The sequence below is a fragment of the Ochotona princeps genome, chromosome 15 (genome assembly GCF_030435755.1).
Source record: "Ochotona princeps isolate mOchPri1 chromosome 15, mOchPri1.hap1, whole genome shotgun sequence".
Classification (NCBI taxonomy): domain Eukaryota; kingdom Metazoa; phylum Chordata; class Mammalia; order Lagomorpha; family Ochotonidae; genus Ochotona; species Ochotona princeps.
The window spans coordinates 43,887,409-43,912,988 of record NC_080846.1 but is presented as its reverse complement, the minus strand read 5'-3'; the positions used below and the strand labels follow the sequence as shown (position 1 = coordinate 43,912,988).

Sequence of the window (25,580 nt, the reverse complement as noted above, 5' to 3'; positions counted from 1 at the left end):
TACCGTGTTTCCTACTGTCACACAGTAAGTTAAGGAGCTGAGATGCAAAATCAGGTAGCGTAGCTTCGACATCCACCATCCCATCTGCTCTGCGCTACTCTACTCTAACACCAGACCACAGACCAGGTGTTCACATGAAAAACAGATTCCTTTCTTGCAGTTCTGGAAGCTGCAAAGTCCAAAGGCAAGGAGCTTACAGCTGGCCAAAGCCTTCTTGTTGCCCAACCCCACGGTGCAGGTGGAAGAGCAAAAGGGTGTGCAAGAGAAAGCAAGCAATCCAGGGAGCCTCCCACCCTAACACCTGCCAGCTGGTCCTGTCTCCCAGCACTGCTGCCCTGGGGGTTGAGTTTCCAACACATGAACATCGGGGGACCTTCCACAGCATCTTCCCAGGGATCACGGGCCACATACTGCTCCTGGGGACTCCTGGGGTTGACACGCATCCTCATCGTCTCCTGATGCTGCAATGAGGGTGTTACCACCTTCCCGTCAGAGCAAGGACACCGAGCAGCAGAGAGCTTGGTTAACTTGAGGTTTGGCACTAGTATCTTCACTGTGAATACTTTACCCAATTGCTCAAAAAATGTTAAAAGATTTATCAGAACAGCAACATCACAAATGCTACGTAAGGAGATTCTCCCGGGACAGGGTCATTTGGGAAAAACACAGGCTTTATTCGATTGCCCAGCGTTTCTCAAAGTGCATGCCTTGAGTTACATTTGGCTTCAACATTAGAGTTTAGGAAATACCAGGTTGATGATGCTGAACGGCGTCCCTTCTGAAGGTTTTCCCAAAGCATGAACTTGCGGCTATGCTCTGTGATTTTTCAAGGCAAGCATGAGGCACTGTCTCCCATCATGGTGTGCAGATGGCCCTGTGTGGAGGATGGAAATCCAGCCACACACGTACTGGGAACAGAGTCGGATCTTGCTTAAGGAGCAGTGACTTACACTCTGTGCCCTTGGTGACATGTTTGACGACTCACTCATCCGACTAATGATGGCCAATTCAATGTAATGCATTCCTCCATGTTATCCTCCCCCCAGCCCCACCCACAGCTTCTTACCTGAGCTTCAGCAGCAACTGCCTGACCCCCTGGTGTTGCCACCAAAGCCTTTCTCAAGCTGATCACATCATCCCTGCCTAAAAGGATTCAATGGTATCCTTGACCTTCTACCCCCACAGCCACTCTCCCCTGACACAGTGCTCTAGTCCTTACTTTCTCCTCCCGACTTACCAGGAGGAAAGAACCTGTCTGAAATAGCCTGGTCAAGAAAGAAGGTACTTCAGCTCAGAGACCGGAAGAAGACTAGACAGACATGCCAAGAGTGAGGAGAGGATATTCAGGCAAAATAAACAGCACCCCGTGGGTGGGGAATCTGGCGGGGCTTGGGTCTCCTGTCTGGGTCCTAGGGCCCGCATAATAGGTGGGGGTTGGATTTGTGAGCCCCAGGGGTGGGGGATCTCACGGTGCTTGGGACACCTGGCCCAGCTTCTCGGACTCACCAGCAAGAACATGCCCTACTTGATGAAAAAGGTGGAGCAGGCCTGTTGTAAAAAGAGATAGCACATTTGGTGCTGTAGCAGAAGAACAGAATTAACTGGACAATAACCCCAAACAAGCGATGACAGTGAGTGGAACCAATGGACATTGGGAGGGCAACATCATCATGGATCGGTGAAATCGGCAGCATTCCAGAACTATCCAAACCACTTGGACAGAATCCTCAGAACATGTCCACATTGAAACTCTGGGTTGATATGAGGTGGCGGTTCCTCATCCCTGGGTGCTGGGACGTGTGGAAAATTGTGAGTGGTATTCCCCTTTGTTTCTCCCCTTCCCGCAGGAACAAAAAGAAGAAATAGCAAATTTGGAAGCAACGAATTCACCCAATTTCCCTAAACCTTGATCCTTTCCACCCTGATCAACCACATAATCATTATTTTTAAAAATGATAAATTAATATTTTTAAAAAGAGAAAAAACAAATAAACAGCACGTGCAATTCCCCTGAAAGGCCCTTCAGCAGGCTCTTCCAGGGACTGGTTAAAAAGACCCGCCGCGTTGGAACCTCATTATTGGCAAGGGCCAGTGGTTTTGCCATTCATAGACTGGTGGGCTGGAGCAATGCTCCTGACCTCTCTGTGTCACACACTCTCCACTTGCAAAAATGCAACTAGGAGCAGTTCCCATGAAGTTGTTATAAGAATACCTCAATAAGACCTGGTGCGATAGCCTAGCAGCTGAAGTCCTTGCCTCACAGGTGCCGGGATCCCATATGGGTGCCAGTTCTAACCCCAGCGGCCCTGCTTCCCATCCAACTCCAGGCTTGTGGCCTGGGAAAGCAGTCGAGGACGGCCCAAAGCCTTGGGACCCTGCACCTGCATGGGAGAGCTGGAGGAGGCTCCAGGCTCCTGGCTTCAGATCAGATCATCAATGGCAGTCACGGCCACTTGGGGAGTGAATCATTGGATGGAAGATCATTCTCTCTGTCTCTCCTCCTCTCTGTATATCTGACTTTGCAATAAAAATAAATCTTTAAAAAAACACCTCAATAAATATTAGCAGTTGTTATAACATGGGCAAATGAAATACAGAATCTTGCAAAAATGTGGATGGCATCACCAGACAAATACAGCATGATAGTGCCAAGCAAGGGATTCAGGCAGTCAGGCTGACTGCACAGGCATCCATCTGCATTGCCAACGTAATGCCAGTTTCATATCCAACATTGCCTTAGTGCGTCCGGGGGCAGACACAGGGCAAGCCTTCTTGGAAGATTCTTAATCACGTCCCTTCTTCCTCCCAGCACTGAAAGGGTCCCTGGGGCCTCCTCAGGCCTTGAGCACCAGCTTAGCTAAGCACTGATGAGTTTGTTCTGAGCCTGCAGCCCGCTGTAACCTGCGGGGCTTCTGCAGGGCCCGGCTGCGTTCATGTCTGTTTCTCCCTGGAGCCCACGGCCGGCACTGCACACGCCTTCACCGAATTGGATTAAGGATTAAATTTTAAAGTGGCAGAATTCTCGTCTGTGTCTCTATGAGAACAGGTAGCATAAGCCATCTCACTGATGTCTGTTCACGGGGCTGGCCTGTTCACCCACACAGTACACTACCAGTCTGTTTTGAAATTCCTTAGCACATGTAAAATGCACTCACACCAATGGGATTTGCAGCCCAAACGTGGCTCTTCCGTGAATGATGAGTGTCCAAAAAGTTGGTTGTTTTTATTTCCACGTGCAAATAGTAAACTGAAGAATTTAGGGATGGCATTGAAAAAAAAAACAAAACACACACACACACAGAGGCAGTGGGGCCTTAGTCACTACATAGCATGTTAAGCCTCTCCCTGTAGCATCCCACATGAGTGCCGGATCAAGTCCCAGCTGCTCCACTTCCAATCCCGTTCCCTGCTAATGGCCTAGCAAAGCAGTGGAAGATGGCTCAAGTGTTTGGACCCCTGCACCTGTGTGGGAGGCCTGGAAGAAGCTCTTTGTTCCTCCTGTCTTTGGACCTGCCCAGTTCTAACCACTGTGGCCATTTGGGAGTGAACCAGGAGATGGAAGCTCTCCCTGGCTCTCCTTCTATCAGTAACTCTGCCTTTCAAAAACAAACAAAACCTTAAAAAGCCGGGGGAGGGATTGGGGAGGGCAACACAGGCAGTGCCAAAATAGAAAAAAAATGCTGCTTGGGAGACATCTACATCTCCTGTCAGAGTGCCTGGGTTCAAGTTCTGGCTGCACTTCTAATTGTAGCTTTCCCATTGTACCTCCCAGTGCGTGGGAGGCAGCACGTGACAGCCCTAGTGGTTGGGTACCTGCCCTCCCCGAGGAGCTTCAGACTGAGTTCCTGGGCCGTGCTGCAGCCTGGCCAGACTTGGATGCTGCAGGCATTTAGAGAGTGAACCAGCAGAAAAGAAAGTCAGCAGCTGATTCATCAATCTACCTCTGTTTCAAATAAACACAAATGAATAAAATTTTAAACACAAAACATGCTGCCTCCTGAGTGAAGCTGGTCTGGGTTTGGAGCTGCCATGCATACATTTTCTGTGCCATCGGGGTACATCCTTGAGCCTCAGTCTCCCCACCAAAGTCATCCAAACCCCATCCTGCTGAGACTATTACTAAATCCCACGTCTGGCCTGTTCCAAGCGGGGTACTGCCCATAAGGCAGAACCAAATGTCCAAATGCTACAAACTATTACCACATCAGGCCTGGCAGGAAGGCCTCGGTAGAAGATGGATACAAGGTTTGCAAATGAAGGAGCTGTTGGGAACAGGACAAACACTAGATCACAAAGACAAGTGAAAACATTCAAGGAATTTTGAAAAGCCAATCAATATGTGCTTATGAAAGCACACGCTGCTTGAGATAAGGTCATTTGAAAAAAACTATCGCATTAGAACATATATTTACTGAAAGGGGTCTTCTTAATGGCACTTGTTAGCAGTCAGGGAGCATCAATTAAAGAGATGGTGCAGAGAAAGGAGGCCAGCGGCCCTCCGCGGCCAGAAGTCCTGGCTTCCGAGCAAGGTGAGCGCTCTCTGTGTGCCAACCACTGCCAGCCGTGTCTTGGATGGCCAGAATGTGACTGCACCTGTGTAATCACTGCTGCACCTTCCACTTGGGACTCTTCCCAGCTGTTCTCCCAGCTGATACGGGGGTAAAGAGCCCAGAGCAGCCAGGTGGGCCCCAGCCTCTCTCCAAGATCAGAAGGCTCCTCCCAGCCTGCCAACCCCCTCCAGCATTCTCGGTGGCCCAGATGCACAGTCCAGCCGGTGCCAGGGTAATTCAGGAATGCCTGAGGCCCACATGGCACCATCCTCTTTGCTCCCCCACTGCTCCCACCCACAGACAGTTGCCCTACTTGCATGTACACAATTAGTCGGCACAATGGGGTCTTTGCATAAGAAGGAGGGGCCATCCCCAAATCCCATTATTATCATTCTTGCTGTCATGAAGGCCACACTAGGCCAGAAAGAAGGGTTATTGTACAGCCGTCAAGCCTGAGACCAGCACAAGGACATGTCCTGGATCAGGAGGAGCGGAGGGGGGAAGGCTGCGCTGGAACCAAATTGACCCCCCCCACCCCCGTCCACGTCTTCAGGTGGCTGTTGGAACATAAGTGACTCCACCACCCTGACGAAGTCAAGATCACACTTCCAGCCAGGAATATTTGGACTGTTGAATCATTCTAACCTCATCTCTGTACATAAGGTCAGCATCCGCCTTGATGAACACTTGCTACAGGTCACCCACACGTGCAAACGAAAGGCTGTTGCCTTCTCCCATCCCCCATGGTCGAGATGTATAAAAGCCCAGTGCTGTATACCCTGGGTGGCCATTTCCCTCACACAGTCACCCCACCATGTGGAACTGGTCCTGGGCTGCCTCCAGCCAGGGAGTGGTCCATTAGACTCTCTCTCCTGACTAATAAAACTCTGCCTAAACTAAAAGTCTCTCTTTCTCTCCCAATCTCCTCCTAACCTAACAGTGGTCACTCAGTAAAACATCACCCCAAGCACCTACAGAGGCCCCAACGCTAAAGGTATCCCTTCAGCTCTTAGTGCCCATGCCCCCTGCCCAGGTAGGCCTACCAGGAATGCCAGTTTAAAACTGTGACATCCTGGAGCCCATATTATGACGCCACAAGCCAAGCCACTGCCTGTGACACCAGCATCCCTATCAGGGCATTGGTTTAAGTCCTTGCTGCTCTGTTTCCCCACGGTGTTTCCTGCTCAGGTACCTGGAAAAGCAGCAACAGATGGCCCCAGTGTTTGGGTCCCTACCACCCACATGAAAGACTGCGTTGGAGGTTCAGGCTCACAGCTTCAGCCGGACCAGCCCAAGCCACTGCAGCCATTGGTAGAGTGAATTATCAGATGGCAGATCTCTCTCTTCCTCTGTGTCAATAAATCTTTTTTAAAAATACTAACACCCTAAACGCATCAGCTTTTTGGGATTTTGACTAAGCATCTATGGAAGGAAGGAGGTTTGTTCGGCCTCGTGGGTCATGGGGGCTGTTCAATCCAAAGCTGGCAGACCCACTGCTTTGGCCATCTGAAAAGGCCAGGGGACAACGGCAGGCCGCGTGCAGAGCAAGGTCACAGGCGATCCTGCATACAGACAGAGCATCCAGGCCCAACGACATTAAAAACAACATCCTTTACTCATTTTTGTTTCTTTTAAAAGTATATGAGAAAAAGAGACAGGGAAAGAGCTTCCACCTTCTGGTTCACCTTCCAAATGGCCACTACAGCTAGGGCTACGCCATGTCAAAGCCAAGAGACCAGAGCTCAATCCAGGTCTCCCAGCATGGGTGTGAGGGACCCCCATTAAGGAGCCATCCCCTGCTTCCCCATCAGGTTAAGCATCAACAAGAAGCTCGAATTGGAAGTGGAGGCGGGACTTGAACCTATGCAGCCTATATGGGTGGGAGACACCTTGACTCCTCCTCCTAACTCGGCTTTTGTAACCAACCTTCTTACAAGAAGACACTTCTGAGGGCAAGTACCAGTACGCTATAGACCAGACTCAGCTCCCACCCCCGATCACTGGGTCATGGCTCCCCTATCCCAGTACCATCTGTTATGACTTCAGGATTTACAGAGCGGAGCAGCCTCAGGAGCCACGCCTTAGCCATACTGCAGCATGCCCCCTGGCTCCAACCAGCACTCCCCTTTCTCAAACTAATTTTTATTCATGAACTGGTTAGCCCTAGACACTCTATTTCCTTGCAGACTTTTACATGGTCCATCTCCCCTCGCGTGCACCTCAGCCTGCCACCTTCTTTGGAAAGCAGGGTCTCTGCAATTAGTACAGGATGTAGAGAACAAATTGTCTTGGAAGCAGGATGTGCGATGACTGGTATCTTCACAGGAGAAGGGAGAGGGAGGTTCCAACACAGCCAGGGAAGAAGTCTGTGAGAAAATCCAGGCTGAGACAGACTCACCTACTACAAGCTCGGAGACACCCAGAGCCACCAGGATGGGCCGGAAACTAACACCTTGTGGGAAGGAGCTCCCCGAGGACAAGGTCAAGGCTGCTCGCTGCTAGTGCTCGGAATCCTAACATGTAAGCAAGTGTCTGCCCGCATGAGGTCTCTATCATATTGCACGGATGTGCAGATACTTCGGCTGCCAAGTAAGAAGTGCTGCAGGCAGGGAGGGGGCTGAGGTCTCCAGCCACACCTGTGCTGTGGCCCCACCTATAGCACACGAACACCACAGCCTTACAGCAGCAGGAAACCACAGCAGCCAGTTTTCCCCGCTGACAACTGGTACCCGTTAAGTGCACCCAACATAGCTGCCAATACACCGTCACCATGACCTTTATCTAATTTTCCTAGCATTACGATAAAGGTACTGTGACTGACAAACCTGCCTCCAGCATTCACCTGACACCTGAGATTGAAAAAGAAGGCAAGGAAATGGGCAGTACACAAACCCTGTCCCAAATTCCACTCATTTTTGCATATTCAAACAAACCCCTGCCCTCCCGAAGCCTCCAGTCCGTACAAAGAGACAGACCCAAACCCTGTGCGCAGCCCTCTCTCGGGCATTCTCCCTCTCAGAGCATGTACTTGTACTTCACTTGTCAATAAATCTCACTTCTCTGATAGCCTTTCCTTATATCTCATCGTCAAGTTCCTTCTTGTGTGGGAAACAAGAACCGGGACCCGGTCATACCACAGCACGAGGGTTTCTGTAACCTTTCCTGAATGCCACGTCCTTCGCATGCACATCAGTTCTCATGAGAAGATTACCTGGCGCGTGCTCCAGGCTCTCCCCTCTTCCCATCGTCATGAAGTGTGTCTCTTGTTCCTACTCCCCGTTTCTGCAATAGTGGATAAAGTCATGACCTGGGAGTTAGAGATAAGTCTACTTTTTCCTTTTTTTAAAAAATTTATTTATTTTTATTGCAAAGTCAGATAGAGAGGAAGATCCTCCGTCCGACAATCCACTCTCCAAGCGTCTGCCGCAACAGCCAGAGCCATGCCGATCTGAAGCCAGGAGCCTCCTATAGGTCTCCAAGGTGGGTGCAGGGTCCCAAGGCCTTGGGCTGTCCCCGACTGCCTTCCCAGGCCACAGGCAGGGAGCTGCATGGGAATCAGAGCTGCGGGGACCAGCACCGGAGCCCACGTGGGATCCTGGCACATTCAAGGCGAGGAACTTAACCACTAGGCCACTGTGCTGGGCCCTAAGTCTACATTTAAACCCTATCTCCACCACTTAAGTTTACATTTAAACCCTATCTCCACCACTTCTGATTTTTTTTAAGATTTATTTATTTTTATTGGAAAATCAGATATACAGAGAGGAAGCCGCACTGATCCAAACCCAGGAACTAGGAGCCTCCTCCAGGTCTCTCACATGCGTACAGGGTCCGAAGGCCTTGGGCCATCCTTGACTGTTTTCCCAAGCCACAAGCAGGGAGCTGGAAAGGAAGTAGAGTAGCCTGGACTCAAACCGGCACCCATATGGGATCCCAGTGCATGTAAAACAAGGATTTAGCAACTAGGCTACCACGCTGAACCCTAAGCCTACATTTAAACCCTAGCTCCACCACTTATGAAACTTGTGAAAGATGAATAATGGCCCCCAAAAAGTGTCCACACCCTGAGACTCAGCAACTGTGACTTTGGGACCTCACATGGCAAAAGGAACTCTGAGACTTGACTAACTTAATGATCAGAAATGGCCAGGAGATTCTGGAATCTCTAGACAGATGCTGTGTCATCATAAGGAGGTGGGAAAGTCAGTGCAGGCTAGAGAAAGAAGCAGAGTTCAGTGCTAGAGGAAATCAAAGATGCTACACTGCTGTCTTGTTGGAGAAGCAGGACGGGGCCAGCAGCCAGGGTAGGGAGGCAACCTCCAAAATCTACAACAGCTAAGCAAATGGATTCTTTCCACAGACCTGTTGACAGCCAGATTGTTAATCTAGTGGATGGTATTTCAGATTTGTGACTTCTAAGACAAGGAACTCACATGGGTTGGTGCCACCAGGGATGTGACCATTAATCACAGCAAAACTCTGGTTTGTTCTGACCTACAAAGTGGGAATGGGCATAGCAAATGTTTTGTAGGATGCTGGGGGACCCAAAGGGACATGACATGGGATGGGAAGGCCAGTGTCCCAGGCTGGACTCCAGCAGGCTTCCTGTGGACAGGGTACTGACACCACACTAAAGGACTGACAGGGCACAGCCAGTGACTCCTTACTGCTGCAAAGGCCTCGGTGGTCCTTGGTGCCCACAGCCTGACTCTCCTGAGGGCCAACAGACCAATTCGAGCTTCAGAAGACTGTGACCATAGGTCACCGCGTGCCCCATGGATAGCCCTGGGAGGTCTGGGTCCCCTTAGGGTTAATGATCTGCCTGGGCAGGAGCTACAGGCAGCAGGGCCTCTTACAGGACAGACCTAACATAGGCGAGCAGGGCAAGGCAGCAGGAAGTGGTGGCCAAGCAAGCCATCGACTGTCACTCTGGGACATGGGGACAAACGTATTTAGCTTTCAGATTTCAGCTTCCTCTCCTCTGCTAAGAAGTCCCCTTCTGTTTCTCTCTGTCCTTTGGGGCATCTGGCAGCCAGATTCTGGGGTTAGGAGTGCTCTTATTTGTATTCTCATGTATAGAACAGCCTAGCCAGCAGTTCCAAAGTCCTGAAAGCGGCTCCCGGGGCCCGCCTGAAAGTCTTCCAACTGGCCCCAAGGATGGAGAGCACACAGAAAAGTGTGGTGGGCGGTGGGTAGGGAGGGAAAGGAGAGGTTCCAGAGGGCAAAACTAAATGTAGATACATAACCAAGAGCAGCGTCCAGAGCCCCTAGCTGCCCAGGGGCCGTGTCCCCACCTTGTACGTATCTGTGCTGGATGGAGCCTGAAGAGATGGGACAGTAGAGGCAGGTGTGGCCGTTCCTGAGTGGCCCCCTTACCGAAGAGGACACAGGTCTAGCTCTAGTGTACGACAGAGACCAAAGCAAGTGAGCTCCATGGTGACAGTGAGACAGGTTGGGAAGGCATCAGATTCGCAGAAAGAGCCACCAGGAGAAGTGCTTTGGATAAAACACACCAGTGGGAAGTGGTCCTTCCAGGGTACAGGCTGGGAGGAAGCATCACCCACTGCACCACCATCAGCATAAAACTCACACATGGGGCCAGCACTGGGGCACAGCCAGTTCAATCACTGTGATGCTGGCATCCCATATGAATGCCAGTTCCAAGTGCAGGCTGTTCTGCTTCTGATCTAGCTCCCTGCTAATGTATCTGGGAAAGCAGCAGAGAATGACCTGGCACTTGGACCCCTGCCACTCTTGTAGGGGGACCTGGACAGGCCCAGGCAAGCCCTAGCTGTTGCAGACAGTTGGGCAATGAACCAAGGAATGGAAAACTGTGTGTGAGTGAGAGGGATAAATAAACAAGTCTTTAAAAAATAACCCACAAATACGATCATGCTATGGCAGTCTCCTAACTCTGTTGAGTGAGCTCCCAGCAACAAGAACGTCTAAACTCAGAGCTGGCCACCTGCCGGACCGACCCAGTACTCCCAACTCCTTCCACCCTCCAGAGGCACGGCCATCACCCAGTGTGCCACTCCAGAAACAGACCTCTGGCTGCGCTGGTTCTTGTGCCTCCCCCTCATCCCTTGGTGATACTCCACTCAGGTTCAAAGCTGTATGTTGTTCCCCACCTTGGGGACAACCAATGCCCTCTTCTGGGCTTCCACCAAAGCCTTCAGCACTTCCTGTGAGGCAGGCAGGGTGCTTAGGGCAGGATCTGTAAGCTCTCACTGACTGCTCCCCACAGCGCTCTGGGGAGCCTGACTTTATGGGAGAGGAGATCTGGCACAGAGCAGTGAAGAAGCCTTCAGGTTGCACAGCACCTGGGGTTCAATGCCAAACCAGCTGACTGTGGACCTCTACTGTTCCTGTCTTGGTGTACTATGTATGCTCATAGGGTGGAAATTGATGCCTGGTCTGCTGGGGGTCCCAAAGATGCTGCTCCTCAGTCAGGGACCTCAATGGCCATCTGGTTTCCCAAGCCAGACCTTGTATGTCTTCTCCTATAGGCTCAGCACCAGTTTCTGCAGTGTTGGTCAAAAACCCATGGCTCAGGGGCACACCCAGCCCTGGGTCTCTCAACAACCCTCCTCCACCTGTTTTAGGTGCTTATCTTTGGATCCCAACCCAGTGTCTGGGACATTGGACGAAGCCAATACATGAAGGCACTTCAAGCAGTTCAAGCAAGGACTGGCACTGTGAAGTGGCCAACTGTGATACTGGCATCCCCTCTCAGAGTACCAGTTCCAACACAGATTCCTAGTAACATGCTTAGGAAAGCAGTGGAAGAGGGCTCAAGTGATTGGGCTCCTGACATCCACGTGGAAAACTTGGAAGAAATTTCTGGATCTTGGCTTCAGCCTGGCCCAGTCCCAGCCATGGTGGCCATTTGGGGATTTAGGGAGTGAATTAGCAGATGAAAAATCTTTCACTCTGTTTCTTCTCCTCATTTACTCTTTCAAATAAGTTAATAACCTTTAAAAATTATGGAAAACGGCACCAGAAGATAACTCTAAGCTGGTGCAAACAAAGAATGAAATCCATGCCACTTTTCATCAACTTTCTGAAGCTCTCTCATATGCATGGATTTCAAATATATATATATATTGCATCACAATCAATATCTTTAATTCCTTGTTTCCTGGAAGGTTTGGCAGCACCCTTGCGTGTTCGAGGGCGATACTTCTTACTATCTTTGTGAGAACGTAGATCAAGGGAAAAAGCATACATCTCGCAGAAAAACTGTGGCCACCCTGATATTCTAGTTTTTATTTTATAGTCCTATTTTTTTGTGTGTGTCAGACACAAGCAGGGGATGCAATTAATCACCCAGCCCCATCACTGCTATCTTCTAAACAGTTCTCAAATCCACCCACTTCTTCCCATCACTAACACTACTGCTGGCATTCAGCCCCCAGTCTCTTGCTGGTTTACAGCTGCCTGCTAAGTGACCTGTTGCTTGTGTGTCTGACTCCTTGGGATGCTTGTTCTCACACAGGGCTGATCTGCTCAGTTCTCTAAATCCCTGCAAAGGCCCCCAAGATCCTTCTAACCCAAGGCCAAATCCACTGACCTGACTTCTGAGATCCCGTCTCACCTGCACTGCCTACCCTCCCCTGCTATGCCGTGTGCTTATCCAGACTGAGTTTTAGATCATGGTCTCCTACAGCTTCTAGTCTTTAGCCTGGCCTGTCCCCTCTGCTGGCCTTTCTCTTAGCCGGGCCAGTCCCCTCCACCTGCCTCTCTTTTAGCCGGTACAGTTCCCTCATCCGGCCTCCCTCTTAGCTGGGCCTGTCCCCTCTGCCAGCCTCCCTCATCTCCTCTTTACGAACTGATGGCTGCCTAAATTTAGAAAGGCTCTTCCCTGGCCTTCCAAACCCTTAGCTCCCCCTGAGCGGGCCTTTCTTCCACTCATTGGCTTGACTAATGGGTAGCCTTGACGGGTGTTAGCAATGCTGTAATCGCACAGTGTATCACCTGCTGCCACGTCACCTTGCGAAGTCTCCCACTAGCATAGCATTTCCCCTCCTCAGTGATGCTGGGTGTGGCTAGGGAGACTGCTTTATGAATGGAATGCCTGTAACATGCATGAGCAGAGGCTTTGTGTGTGTTGTACAGCTTAGGTCTCTCATGCTTGTCAGCTGCCTTTAGAAGAATATAAGAGGTCTAGAAAAGCTAACAGAAAATACATATTTTTTTAAAAATCCATGGCTGTCAAACATTTTTTGCACCAAAATAAAATTATCATTTAATTCCATTTTCCATGAACTTTTTGAAATTTCCATGTATGTACAGAACAAGATCTATGAAGCAGATTGGAGTTCAACCTGCAGTGCCACACAGACTCCTCCCCCTCTGTGAGAAAGATACAGCAGCAGGAAAAGGAGTGCCTACAGATGTTCTGGCAAACCATTAGGAATTTGGACTCCAGCATTTTACTAAAAGAGACACTTGATCATGAGAATGTAATGAAGGTGAGAACAAATTCCCACCCCAAACGTCAAGCAAAGGACTAGCACAGCGTTCCAGCGTTCAGCGCACAGCTTAGTAACTACCGGTGGCCGGGTGCGTGACAGACTGAAGGCGTGCTGGAGGTTCACAGCTCGGCCTTGCTAGCTTGCACATGAACTCCTTAGAGGCAGGAATGGCGACTGATTACTCTCCACAGAACCTAATGAGCCCACTCTCTGCAGTGAGCTCTTGGCAGACAGTCAACAAATATTTGTTTGAAATCAGATACTCTGAATATTGAGGGCTGGCTTGGGAACTCACCTGTAATTGATGACAATGTGTCCATGGGCAAAAGCACTGTGTGTGCCAAAAAAACTTGCAAATGAACTTTGGGAGACTCACCTGTTCGCTCCCGGGTTCAGGGATTGCCAGTTTTGTGGAAATCCACAACTGAACACATGTGCTCCACTTTGCAATCTGGGAGAAACTGAGAAACTGCTTCCAAACCCAAGACATTCAGCCTGCAAAAAATTCACTTTCCGCCTACACAGACATGGTCGGCACAGGTTGGCTTTCAGGTTCCAACAATACAATACTAGACTTTGCAGAGCCCATTGTTGGTCTAATTGCTTTCTGTCTGCTTACAATGGATGCCTATTCTTATCATCTAATCAGAAGGAAGTAAAGATGCTTCTCTTCCAAGCCCAGCCCCAAATCCACTTTCTAGACACGGATGCAAGAAAGCTCAACCTCCTCAACAGAAAAAAAAAAATTTTATTTTTCTAAATAAATCTGTGACATTTAAGATAAACACAGTGGGCTGCTCTACAGTTATAAGGAAACATCCCCCTTTAGAATTCCTGATTTTGAATGGTACTGGGAGCTTACCATGACTCACAGATCTGAGCTGAGTTTCGTTTTATTGCAGGCCAGAAGCATGCCAGTTGGAATCCCAGTGATCTGACATGGCTATGATGAACCTTCACTCTAGGACTCTGGAATGCTCTCTGAGGCTTAGGCACAAGTGTCATCAACTTGCCATCAACAGGATTTACTGATCACTCCCACTTCATTCATTCAACTTATTTTTTAGCATCATTTGACAAAGGGAGCCTGGCAAGAAATAAGTTCTTTTCAGACACTGATGAGCCATGAAGAAAATGAGACCGTGGCATACTGTGAGTGATGATAGGCTGCACACTGCTAGGTGTCCGGATGGAGAGAGATGGGTGTTCTGGGACCAGATACCCAAGAGTCAGTCATGAAAGATTCAGCCAAGAACACTCTAGACGGTGGAAAGGGCTAATGCAAAGGGCCTGGGGTAGAAACACGCTTGGCATGTTAACTAGAATCAGCAGCTGGGGTAGTGTGACAAAGGAGCAGTGATGAAGAACCCCACCACAGAAAGCCCTGGCAGCAAAGGGGGTGAAAGCCAGAGTGAGCCAATTTAGATGTTTGAAAGGACCACTGGCCTTGTGCTGCCTTGGGGTGGGCTGAGGCAGCAAGAGCAGAAGCAGGGAAGCAGGCAGCTGCAGAAGCCACAGGCCCCACTAGAGGCCCCATGTCCTCAACCTCTGCCCATCTTCCTGAGCTCACTGAAGCACACAGCATCCCCACGTCCCTCGCAAGAGCTGGTTACATTCTCATTCATTCTCTCTCTCTCTCTCTCTCAGAGCCACACTGCCTCTTCTGGAAGATTCTTCTGTCTCTCTAATTCCTCCTTGAAGCCCAGGCCATCAGCTGACACCACTGACAGCTTACTTTGCCACAGTCCGCTAAGAGCACCCACTCGTCCACCTGCCTGCATTTCTGGAGCTCAAATGTATCACTGTCTTTAGCCTTGCTCCATCACCTTGAGGTACCTGCTGATGGTCTGACAGGCACCCCAGTTCCCTGATCCTTCTCTGCCCTGCGCCCTCCAGCAGTGGCATAACCATGCGCTAGCCCTTGACATCACCAATGTTCAGCACCACCAGCAGCCACCCTTCTCCAGTCACTACGCTCTTTCCAATCCCTCAGTCACGGTCTCCACCACACTGAAGCTTCCACCCGCTCACATGCCAAGGGCTCCTGTCTGCATTCCCTGCCCTGCGCAGAGCCCAGGCATCTACTGCTGCACGTGCCAATGGCTCCAGCCTCCGCATCAGCTCCCAGGCCCATCCCTTCCTCCACTGATGTATCTGCCCTAACCCTGGTGTTGGGGAAACTTCTCCCTCACTCTAAAACCATGTCCCTAAAGTCGTACTTGGCTTGAGAGAAGCCAAACTAGGCTTGCCTGCTCTCAGCCCAAAGGAGGACTACCATCCTCAGCCAGGCTCCCAGGCTGCCCAGCAATGACTACCCACCAGGAGCCCTCACAAAGTTCCCACAGAATGCACGTTATGGAAACACTGCATGGTTTTGACACATTTTTTGCACCAAAAAGTAGTTTCCTTTAATTTCATTTTCTGTGAACTTATTGAAATACTCTCATATTTCTCTATCCTCTGTTCTTTCTCCCCAGTCTTCCATGTCATTCCTGTCCCTCTCTTTTTGTCTCTTTAACTTCAGGGCTTTCCTACCCACCCCCCCACCACTCTCTCTGGTCCAAAGTCACTGCATAAAGGAGACCTGAGCGAGGGCCTGGTCCCTCCATTGCCCTCCTGCTACTAAGCATGCATTCCCTCTGCTGCTGTGTGGGCCCAGACTCAGTCTGTGCACCTGGCCACCTGTACCTTCGAGTGCTCAGAGACGGTCATCCACCGGCCTCTCTACTCCCTGCCGCAGCATCGGCCGTTTCCCTTCCTCCACCTGCACAGACACAGCTGCTTCACGCATGTTTTAAAAAGAAAAAAGCAGCACACCCTCCTTGCATCTGCTATTCCCTGCCTTCCTCAGGGCAGCCCCTCTAAGGAGTCTTCCTTGCCATCTGTCCTCCCCATTGTCTCTTGGGGCTTAAGCCTCACTCCAAACTAGGGCCACAGTCACGGCCCCCTGTCATCATTTTCTAAGTTCAACAAATCAGTTCCGTTGGCTCCCTTCCTCCTCTGATCTCAAGTGCCACCTAAACTCCACCATCATGCCTGAGTCACAGCAGGGGCTCGGAAACCTCTTACGAACTCCAGACCTGAGATCATCCACTCAGGGTCATTGGCTATCCATGGCAATCTAATTACAACCAGCATCACCAGCCTTGTTGAACAGACTTCCCACCTTTAGCACCACAAACACAGCCCAAGGGACGCGATGTCATCCCCCAGGGACCTAAAGGACCACTACAAGGCTGCTTGGTGAGTCGGAGAGGATAAAACATCGTTCCTGATCGTTGCATTTCTTAAACTCCGGTCTCGGGCAGGTGACAAGAAGAAAATGATCCTACCCAATTACAATTATTCATGAGAATGTTCACGACCCTGCTTTTCTTTTGTCTGCCAGCCGCTCTGACGGAAGCAGCCCAGTGAGGAAGCAGAGCGCAAGGCGAGAGCAATTGCTCCTCTTGCCGAAGCTCCAATTGCGATTTCCTCCATGAACTCTTAATTAATTCCATCCCCAGGTCTTAGGTTTGTTTCCTGAACCTCCTGCTTCGATGAGATTCCCCCCTTTCTCCTCCATGTATCTTGGCTTCCCCACCCCTTCTGTTCCCAGGATCTCTTTCCATCCTAAACTGCCCCCTGCTTTCACCACGCTGCACCTGCCTGGCTCTTTCTTCTTTGCCACCTTCGAGAGCTGAAGGCAGCTAACTGACAGACACCGTTAGGGTTTTTTTTCCCTTCCTGCCTGAGCCGCAGCCCCGCACTCCTGCTATCCTCCCGGCTTCTACCGAGTGCTGGGTTGCCATGGCAACAGCGGATCCAACCAGGCTGGTCCCAGCCACACTAGGAACTGCCACGGAGAGAAAGCTGTTCATTCCAAGTCGCCCCTGAGCCTAGATGGGTCATGAACACCATCATTTAAGAGCAGACAGGGCAGATTCTGTCCAGAGACTGGACTCTCTCTGGCTCGAAGGGCACAGCAGGTGATCACAAGGACAACCGTAATAAGGCTTCCAGTGAGCTAACAGAATATATGACACGATGAGGGTTCATTTGAAAATTGTCAAACATCCCCAATCTTTTATCTTCTCTGAGGGAGAATCTATTTGACTCTCTGAAGTCTTGAGGAACTTTCTAGAAAGCAAATCCGCCTTGCTCTGACTTCTGCCCCTTAATGTGAGCTTCCCTGCCTGGCCCCCTCCCTCCCTCATGGCTCTCCAGGTTGCACGAGCCCCTTAATGGCCCCAGGTCCAGCGACTGACTACCAAGGGACATGGCAAGAAACATCTTGGTGAATTAATTAGGACTATGTGATGATATTTCCATCCTGGGAGAGATTGGTTCCTCTGGGTCATTGGAACAGATCTTTAAAAGTAGGGTAACAAGTGTTTAGCCACATGGCGCTTTCCCAGAATGTGAGGTGGTGAAGAATTCAGGAAATACCTTTGCAGTGAGAGACACCAGCCGCAGTGAGGGTCTCCTCCCGCTAAGCACTCCGAGCAGGATTTTCGTTTGCTGCAGTTTGCAACAGGAATTCTCCTCACCTAGAAATAAAGGGAATAGCTCAGAAGGAGTCACAAGCCACACCAGAAAACCAACAGCACCTTATCTGATGAAGAACACATTATCAACTTGAACTTGGAATGTCTTCGGAAGGGCAGGTCTGAAGTCCTAGGGTAGGAAGTAATTATATGAGAATCCCCTGGGGGTGCTTTTAAAAGTCCATGCAGGGGTTGGGGTTGTGGCATAGTAGGATGAACCATCGCTGGTGACACTAGCATCCCATTTTGGAGCATCAGTTGAGAAGGTTTCAACTGTTTCACTTCTTTAAAAAATTTTTTTATTTATTTCTTTGAAAGGAAGAGTTGAGAGAGACAGAGAGAGATCTTCTAAGTACTGGTTCACTTCCCAAATGACTGTAATGGCCAGAGCTAAGCCAGTCTGAAACCAGGAATTAGAAGCTTCTTCTGGGTCTCCCATGAGGGTGCAAACTCAAGCACTGAGCCAGCTTCCACTACTTTTCCAGCACTATTAGCAGGGGGCTGGATCAGGAGCAGCCAGGATTCAAACCTGTATGGGATGCCTGAGCTGCAAGTGGTGGCTTAACCAACTATGTCACGAATTTGGCCCTCAACTGTTCCACATCCAATCCAGCACCTTGCTAATGCACCGGGGAGGGCAGCACAAGATGGCCCAAGTGCTTGGACCACTGCATGCATGTGGGAGACTCAGAAGGAGTCCCAGGCTCATGGCTTTGGCCTGGTCCAACCTTGGATGTTGTTGAGTAGTAAATCAGTAAATTTGAGGAATAAATCAGTCAATAAAAGATCACTTTCTCTTTCTTGCTCTCTGTCATTCTGTACTTCAAATAAATTCAGTAAATCTCTTTTTAAGAAAAAAAAAAGTAGTTCTTATATTCGACCCTCTGTACAAGAGTTCTGTGGATTCAACCAAATGTGGATTGAAACTATTCAGGAAAAATAACTATGTCTCTATTGAACATGCACATTTTTTTCTTGTAGAAATTTCCTAAACAACATAATATAAACCTAAGTTCCATGGCATTTACACTGTATTAAACATTATAACTAATCATGAGATGACTTACTGAATAGCGAAGGATGTGCGTAGGTTCTGTGGGAACTCAAAGCCATTTCCCATAAGAGACATGAGCACATGGACTCTGGGACCTGGGAAGAGTCCTGGAGCCAGTCCCACAGGGACAGGAAGGTATAAGTATAATCACAGAGTCTTGATGAGGACTCACTAAGTCCTGGAGTGGGGCCTGTCAATCTGTATTGTTAGGGTCTGACTACAGTCAGACTTGCTGATTCACTTCCTTAGGGATCACGATCAGATCACTTGGGTGGCACATGGAGACGGGCAGCGTGTGGTCAGTGGCACCTGGTGACAGCAAAAGCCTCTGCCTCAGAGGTGTGAGGATGAGGTTGGCATTGGATATGGAAATGAGGGGGCTGGGGATGGGGCAGCTCACTCCCTGCAGCTCCTGCCTCACTCACTCCTCTCCACTGGGGTTGCAGAGAAGAGAAACAGCCCCTGGAGCAGCGTGTTCCAGGTGTCAGGGCAGGCAGCTATGCTGGGCAGAGTGTGGGCATGGACACAGTCGGTCAGAGCTTGGAGCCGGGCCACAGGAGGCAGAGAGAAGCCAAGTATCCCATGGTGCATTTCCCATAGGCAAAAACACACAGTTGGGGTGGAGGGAGGGAAGGGGAAACGAGGAAACACGTGAAACCCGCTGTGCTAGGAAGTTGTGTGTGCATGCTAGAAAGGCCAGAGATAGGAAGGGTTCTATAAAGTTCTTTAGGTTCTTGGGTGATTTCATGAAATATGTGCCTTTCCATGTCACAGTCCCAGATGCTGCTGACAGTTTCTGCTGGCCAACTACCCAGTCTGGGCCAGAAGGAACCCAGAATGGGGCTATTCCCCATGTTTTTTAACCCATCTTTTAAAAAAAAGATTTACTTATTTTTATTAGAAAGGCAGATTTACAGAAAGAAGGCGAAACAGAGAGAAAGAGCTTCTGTCCACTGGTTCACTCCCCAAGTGGCCTCAACAAGCAGAGCTGAAGCGATCTGAAACCAGGAGCTTCTTCCAGGTCTCCCACATGCGTGCAGTGTCCCAAGGCTTTGGGCTGTCCTTGACTGCTTTACCAGGCCACAAGCAGGGAGCTGGATGGGAAGCAGGGTCACTGGGATTAGAATCGGTGCCCATATGGGATCCCAATGCACCTGAGGCAAAAATTCAACTTGGAGCCATCACACTGGGTCCACAACACATCTTTTTAAGATGGAGGAATTTTTGGTGTCACATGTTCTCACTTCTCCATTCTCAGTGATGACGGTCCAGCTGGTATCGTGGGGGTTACTGTGATACGGTAGAGGTGATTGCACATACTGGCACATACCAATGGCTCAATCAACATTGCTTCCTGCTGCTATTTGAGCGAAGCCTTCTGTGGTCCAGCAAATGTGAAATCTTACACTAAATAGATTTCCTAAGCACAAAGGCTTCTGAGGGTATTGGACCAATGTTGATCACCACTCGGGAGGGGTACAGTAACAAACGCTATTCTGGTAGAATATGAGTTTCCAGAACATTTTTTGAAAATTCTTGCTCGATGCATTTAAACGCACAAGCAGAACTTTATGTAAAAGAGAAGAACACCATAAATACTTCATTGGACTTGCTCTCTAATAGCACACTGTACTGAGTATGTCACCTCAGTGCATATATCTCCATGTGATTATTTTTAATGGCCACACACACCATCTGATGGATATCCTGTGGCTGATTAATTTGGCTGTTAACTCCCTCCCCAAGGGTGTAGGAAAGGCCTTTTCTTGGTTCTTGCCTCTCTAGGGGTTATTTTCGCTGAACCAGAGTCAACTAATGGGCTCTGTAGCAGTAATCCTAAACAAGGAGGGTAGGAAGCACAGGTGTCAGATCCCTAGCAGAATTCTACCTCCACACTTCAGGTTCTGAATGATACCAGAATCCTGTATCCTCCAGAAAGTGCGGGCCTGTCCACTGCTGGTGGCCTGTACAGTGGCTCCCAGTCTAGAGGCCGGGCTTTCTGGAGCCTAGGAAAGGGGAGTTTGGAGCTATCTTTGCAACATTTAACCCAGTGGGATGGAAAAACACAGAGCTGAAGCAAGCCTTCAAGCATCTGGGCCTTGAGGCTGGAATTTTATCAGCTCCCAGCGGCAACGCAGTCAGCAGTCTGACTGGCAGTTTTGAGATGGCCTTGATAAACACAGCCTGGGAATGGGAACTGTTACTTCATACGTTCAGTTTGCTGAGTAGACCCCCCACTCCCACAAAACAAGAAATCTTTCAAATATGTGCTCCCCAGGGAAGAAACACAAAGGGTAAGTGTCTGGATGGCGAAGCATGCTGGCAGAGATTCTACATGGTGAAGAGTGGTGGACAAGCAGAGTGCAAGCCAATGGTCTAAACCATCTCAAGGTGGTCATTTTGATACAAACAACTTTCCACTAGGCAAAGAACAAGATGGCTTCTGAAGAATGCCACAAGGACACAGTGCTTGCATACCCATTCTGTGACTCAAAACTCACAGCTCACAGGCACTGTTCTCTTTAGCACTAAGGGATCAATGCAAACTGGTAGTAAGCATGGGGTATCTGCCACATCCATTACGCGACTATTGACGTTTCAATGAATCTTCGTATCTTATATGTTCATACTCTCATGGCTCAACACATCACCGAGATCAAGAACACCCTGTCTAGTTTTTACAAATTTGAGATTTGACCTTTGGGATCAGGGAAGAGTTGGAGTCCCACTCCTGATCTATGTATATTTCTTCAGGCAAGTACTTTAACTTCTTCAAATCTCAGATTCTTCCCATGTAAAATATGTGTACCCTTATCTTCTATATTAACATAATTCATCAGCACTGGCTTATTACACTTACAAGTGCGTGTTGCGTGTCTGTATGTGTGTCTAAGCACACACCTAAGGCAGCAAGGAAGACCACACAAAGGACAGCACGGCGTCAGCTGGGACCCTGCAAACATTCACTCCCTTTCCTTTCATCTTTGGAAATGAAGACAATGCAAAAAGATCCAATGTTTATTTCAGCAAGTAGAATTGAGAAGAAAAACAAAAACAGCCAAATAAATTACGAGACAGTAGGTGAATGCCATACATGTCTTGCCTTGTGAATGTGTATGAGACAGTGGCCTGATATTAGCCCCCAAGTCCAAAGTCAGTCCCATTGAGTATATTCATAAATGCATCGAGCCGCTCAGTTCCTGCACAATAAACGTGTAAATTCAGTTAGCTCGCCGATTATGCATCATTTGCAAAGCACACCCTCAGAAAAACTTGACACTGGAAATACAGCCAATAATACAATTGTCTAAATAGGTAATATTTCTTGCTTACTTACTGACAGTAGGTGAGATTTTTAATTCCATGCCTGTGAACCGCAGCGGAGCCTCTTGAAGCCTGCAGCTGTGTTTAAACTCAGTAGTTCAAAGTAAAAGCTTCGTTTCCAGATAATGACATCAATTAAACAATTTTGATTCAGAAGTCAGAAGCAATAACCAGGATTGCTACCTACCTCTTTGCCGGCTGTTAGATAGATGTACATGTTCTTCACAGGATCAGGAACCAGCTTGTAGAAAACAGGAGTTTCTTCTTTAATTTCATAGATAACCTCAGGACAATTTGAAGTCAAATTATCACCAAGAACAACCTATTAAAACAGAGAGGGAGGGAGAGATCATTTCTATTACCTGCTTGGAATCATAGGGTAGCCAAGCTTGCCAATCCACCCCAAGCCTCATCTTGTCCTTATTCAGTATATAGACTGGCCAAGGGACCACGTTCCTTGATCATCCTCTCATTAGTCCTCAATAAGGCAGATGACAACAGTAGAGAATCAGGGCTTTTGGAGGAGGCAAAGTTATCCAAATTCAACACACACAAAAGCCACTCTTGGGGTGGACATCTAGTACAGCAGCTTAAGTTGCTGCCTGGGATGCCTGCTTCACGTGCACAGGGAGTGCTACTGCGAGTTCTGGTACTCCACTTCTGATCCAGCTTCCTGTCAACATGCAGGGAACTAGAAGATAACGACTCAAGTACCCTAGATCTCTGCCACCCACTGGATGGAGTTCTACGCTCCTTGCTTTGGTTTGGTCCAGCCCTGACTATTGCGGGCGTTTGGAGAGTGAACCAGCAGGTGAAGATCTTCTATCTCTGCATCTACCTTTTAAATAAAGTGAACATAAATTACTTAGCCAGAAGAGACAGCTTTGCTAGTACTACGCCAAGAGTGACCTTGAAGTTGCTCCCAACATAAATTTGCACAAATTTCTCTAATTTTCCTACAAGGTCTGACCTTACTATGCCTTTTAAAGTAACCAAAACAACTTATAGAAATAAACAAGCAGGCATTTGCTTACATATGAAGCATGAGCAAGTATGATCAATACTGAGTGACTTTGAGACTGAATGTATCTGACTTTTTACTTATCTTCAGTCCATGAGTATCTACTAACTTTCATCATCTACCAGGTACTGTTTTAGGTATTTGGAAAACATCAAAAAACAAAACTGAGTGGCAGGGAGTACGGGGCAGGGTGAAGAGGGGCAGGAATTCAGCCCTTGTAGAACTTACATTCATGCATGTGTGCGTGTGTGTGAGTATGAGTGTGTGCATGTGCATGGCAGGCAATAAAAATAAAAGAGTGAACCACAGAAAACACTAGAAGGTGCTGAGTACAATAGGTCGAAGTAAAGCAAGGAAAGAAGGTGGTGACTGCATAGTGAAGACAGGCCTCATTGGAAGGTGACATGACTTAGAAACTTACAGGAGGCATTTAGGTACCTGAACTGGGCATAGTCTTCAGAGAGGCCCTGCTGGTGCAAGGGCCTTCAAAATAGTAGGAAGTCGGTGTGAACAGAGCAGAGTGAGGTGGGCAAAGGGGCAGTGAGATTCTAGGGGAAGGATAAAACAGGGTCTGGTTGGCTGGTGCCAAAGAATCACCTTTGACTCCAAATGAGAGAGGAGGGCCCATTGAGTAAAAATGATGGGAAGGCAGAGATGGTAGCGTGGTTGTGATGCCAGGCAAGACAGTGCGACCATAATCTGGGAACAATACAAGGCTGGCTTGGGCTTCCACTTGCTTTCTGCGCACACACACATGCACACACACACACACACACCCTAATACCACCTGTACCTGTATGACTTTAAACTAGTAACTTACTTCAACCTTCTTGGGCCTTAACTTTCTGATCTCTAGCAGGAGGACTGCAAGGGTAACCTGGTTTGGGATCCTGGCTGCTGGCTTCAGCCCCCAGTTAGAGACCACAGCAGGTATCTAGGAATTGAACCAGAGAGTAGGAGTTCTGTCTCTCTTTCTTTCTCTCTCCAACAAGTAAAATGGAATTTAATTTTAAAGTATTCAGAAAACCTGCACCTGTTACTGAACCTGTATGGTTCTTGGAAACAACTGAGTGGAGCCAAGAATGCCTTCCTTCTATTCCTATTTTGTAAAGATCAAACAAGAATTATGAAAGCGCCTCAGCACAGAACCAGCCCTCGGAGGATGACAATCCATACTGCCGGCTCTTTTCGGGCAGCAGCCATATCTTCATCATCTTTGATTCCTTCTCTGGACCCAACACAACACTTTGAAGTGTTCACCGGTTTGAACACATCCAGGTAGATGATCTATATTCACATCTCGACTACCGTGGACATCAGTTACATGAGCCCGCAAAGAAAAACCAGCACCTGTGAGTCTTTTCAGACCATCTGCTTTCATGTATCTACTGATCAATAATATGCCCGTACCCATGTTTCCTGACAGTAATCAGATATTTGCTGTTGAACTAAAGCTCCCTGGCAGTTTGGCACAGAGGATTTTTCTCCCCCCACCCCCAAACATCTGGATTCTCGGCCTGAGTCTGGTTTTGCCCTATGAGCTCTTCCATCATCTGCTGGGCTCACGCAGGGGCCCTGAATTGAGCATCAAATTCATAATAAAGCTGCAAAAGTCATCTTACTAACCAGCTGCATCACACACCATCATTGTAAACACAAGGATTAGGTCCCAAGACAGGCAGCAACAGTCTGTGCCCCTCCTTTGTGTTGCTGCTGCTGCTGCTTAATTATTTGAATGTCAGACTTCCAGAGGATGAGATTTTCCATCTGCTAGCTCATTCCCCAAATGGCCACAACGGCAGCATTGGGTCAGTCCAAAGTCGGGAGTCACAGGTCTCCCATGTGGGTGCAGGGACCCAAGCACTGCTGCCGACTTCCACTGCTCCTTGCACATTAGCAGGGAGCTAGAGCAGAAGTGGAGCACAGTAGGAACATAACCCATGTCTATATGGGATGCCAATGTTGCAGCTGGCAGCTTAACCTGCCCCAAGTGCCAGCCCCTCTTTGTATGATAACTATAGCTACACCATGCAACATGGTAGCCTCTAGCCACATACGGCTATTTAAGTTTAAATTAAACTCAAAATTCAGTTCCTCTATCACAGTAGCCATACTGCAGGTGTTCACTGGCCACAGCTACAGACACAGAGCACGTCCATCATCAGAGAAAGTTCTAGAGGACAGGGCTACCCTATGGAAACCTGACTGGAGGGTACCATTAGATAAGGCACTGAACAAGGTGTGGGCTTGCCGGATCTGAGTCACTGCTTTGTCAATCAGCTGCGGCTCACACAGCTCATAGGCTCTTGAAAGTGGTGTATGAAAAAGAGGAACAGAAAGTGGACTTAAAATGCAAAGCTTGATGGATGCTGCTGCCCAGGGAGGTCTCTTCTGGAACTCATCACATCAAAAGTCTCCTTCACCAGCACTGCTTAGGATGTATTTGCAACAACACAGTTGAACCTGAACCTAACTAAATTCATTAGTGCGAACTGCCACGTGGCAGGTGGAAGAAGCAGAGTAGTGCCACAGGTTGAATGATACAATAAGGAAGCAAAAAGCCAAATCCATCATGTGATACAAAGGATGTGGTTTTTAAGAGTCCCTGGCAGAGAAAAGCAAGGAGTT

General features: G+C 48.7%; 1 protein-coding gene across 1 annotated transcript in view; it reads right to left on the bottom strand.

The window, feature by feature from the left end:
- Positions 1-25,580, bottom strand: part of PLXNC1 (plexin C1) — a 165,392-nt gene that overhangs the window by 111,472 nt on the left and 28,340 nt on the right. The window contains exons 3-4 of the mRNA XM_058673854.1: positions 22,119-22,253; positions 17,456-17,556 (exon numbers count right to left, since the gene is read on the bottom strand). Of these exons, the coding sequence (XP_058529837.1) occupies positions 17,456-17,556; positions 22,119-22,253 (236 nt within the window). The remainder of the gene's footprint in view (positions 1-17,455; positions 17,557-22,118; positions 22,254-25,580) is intronic.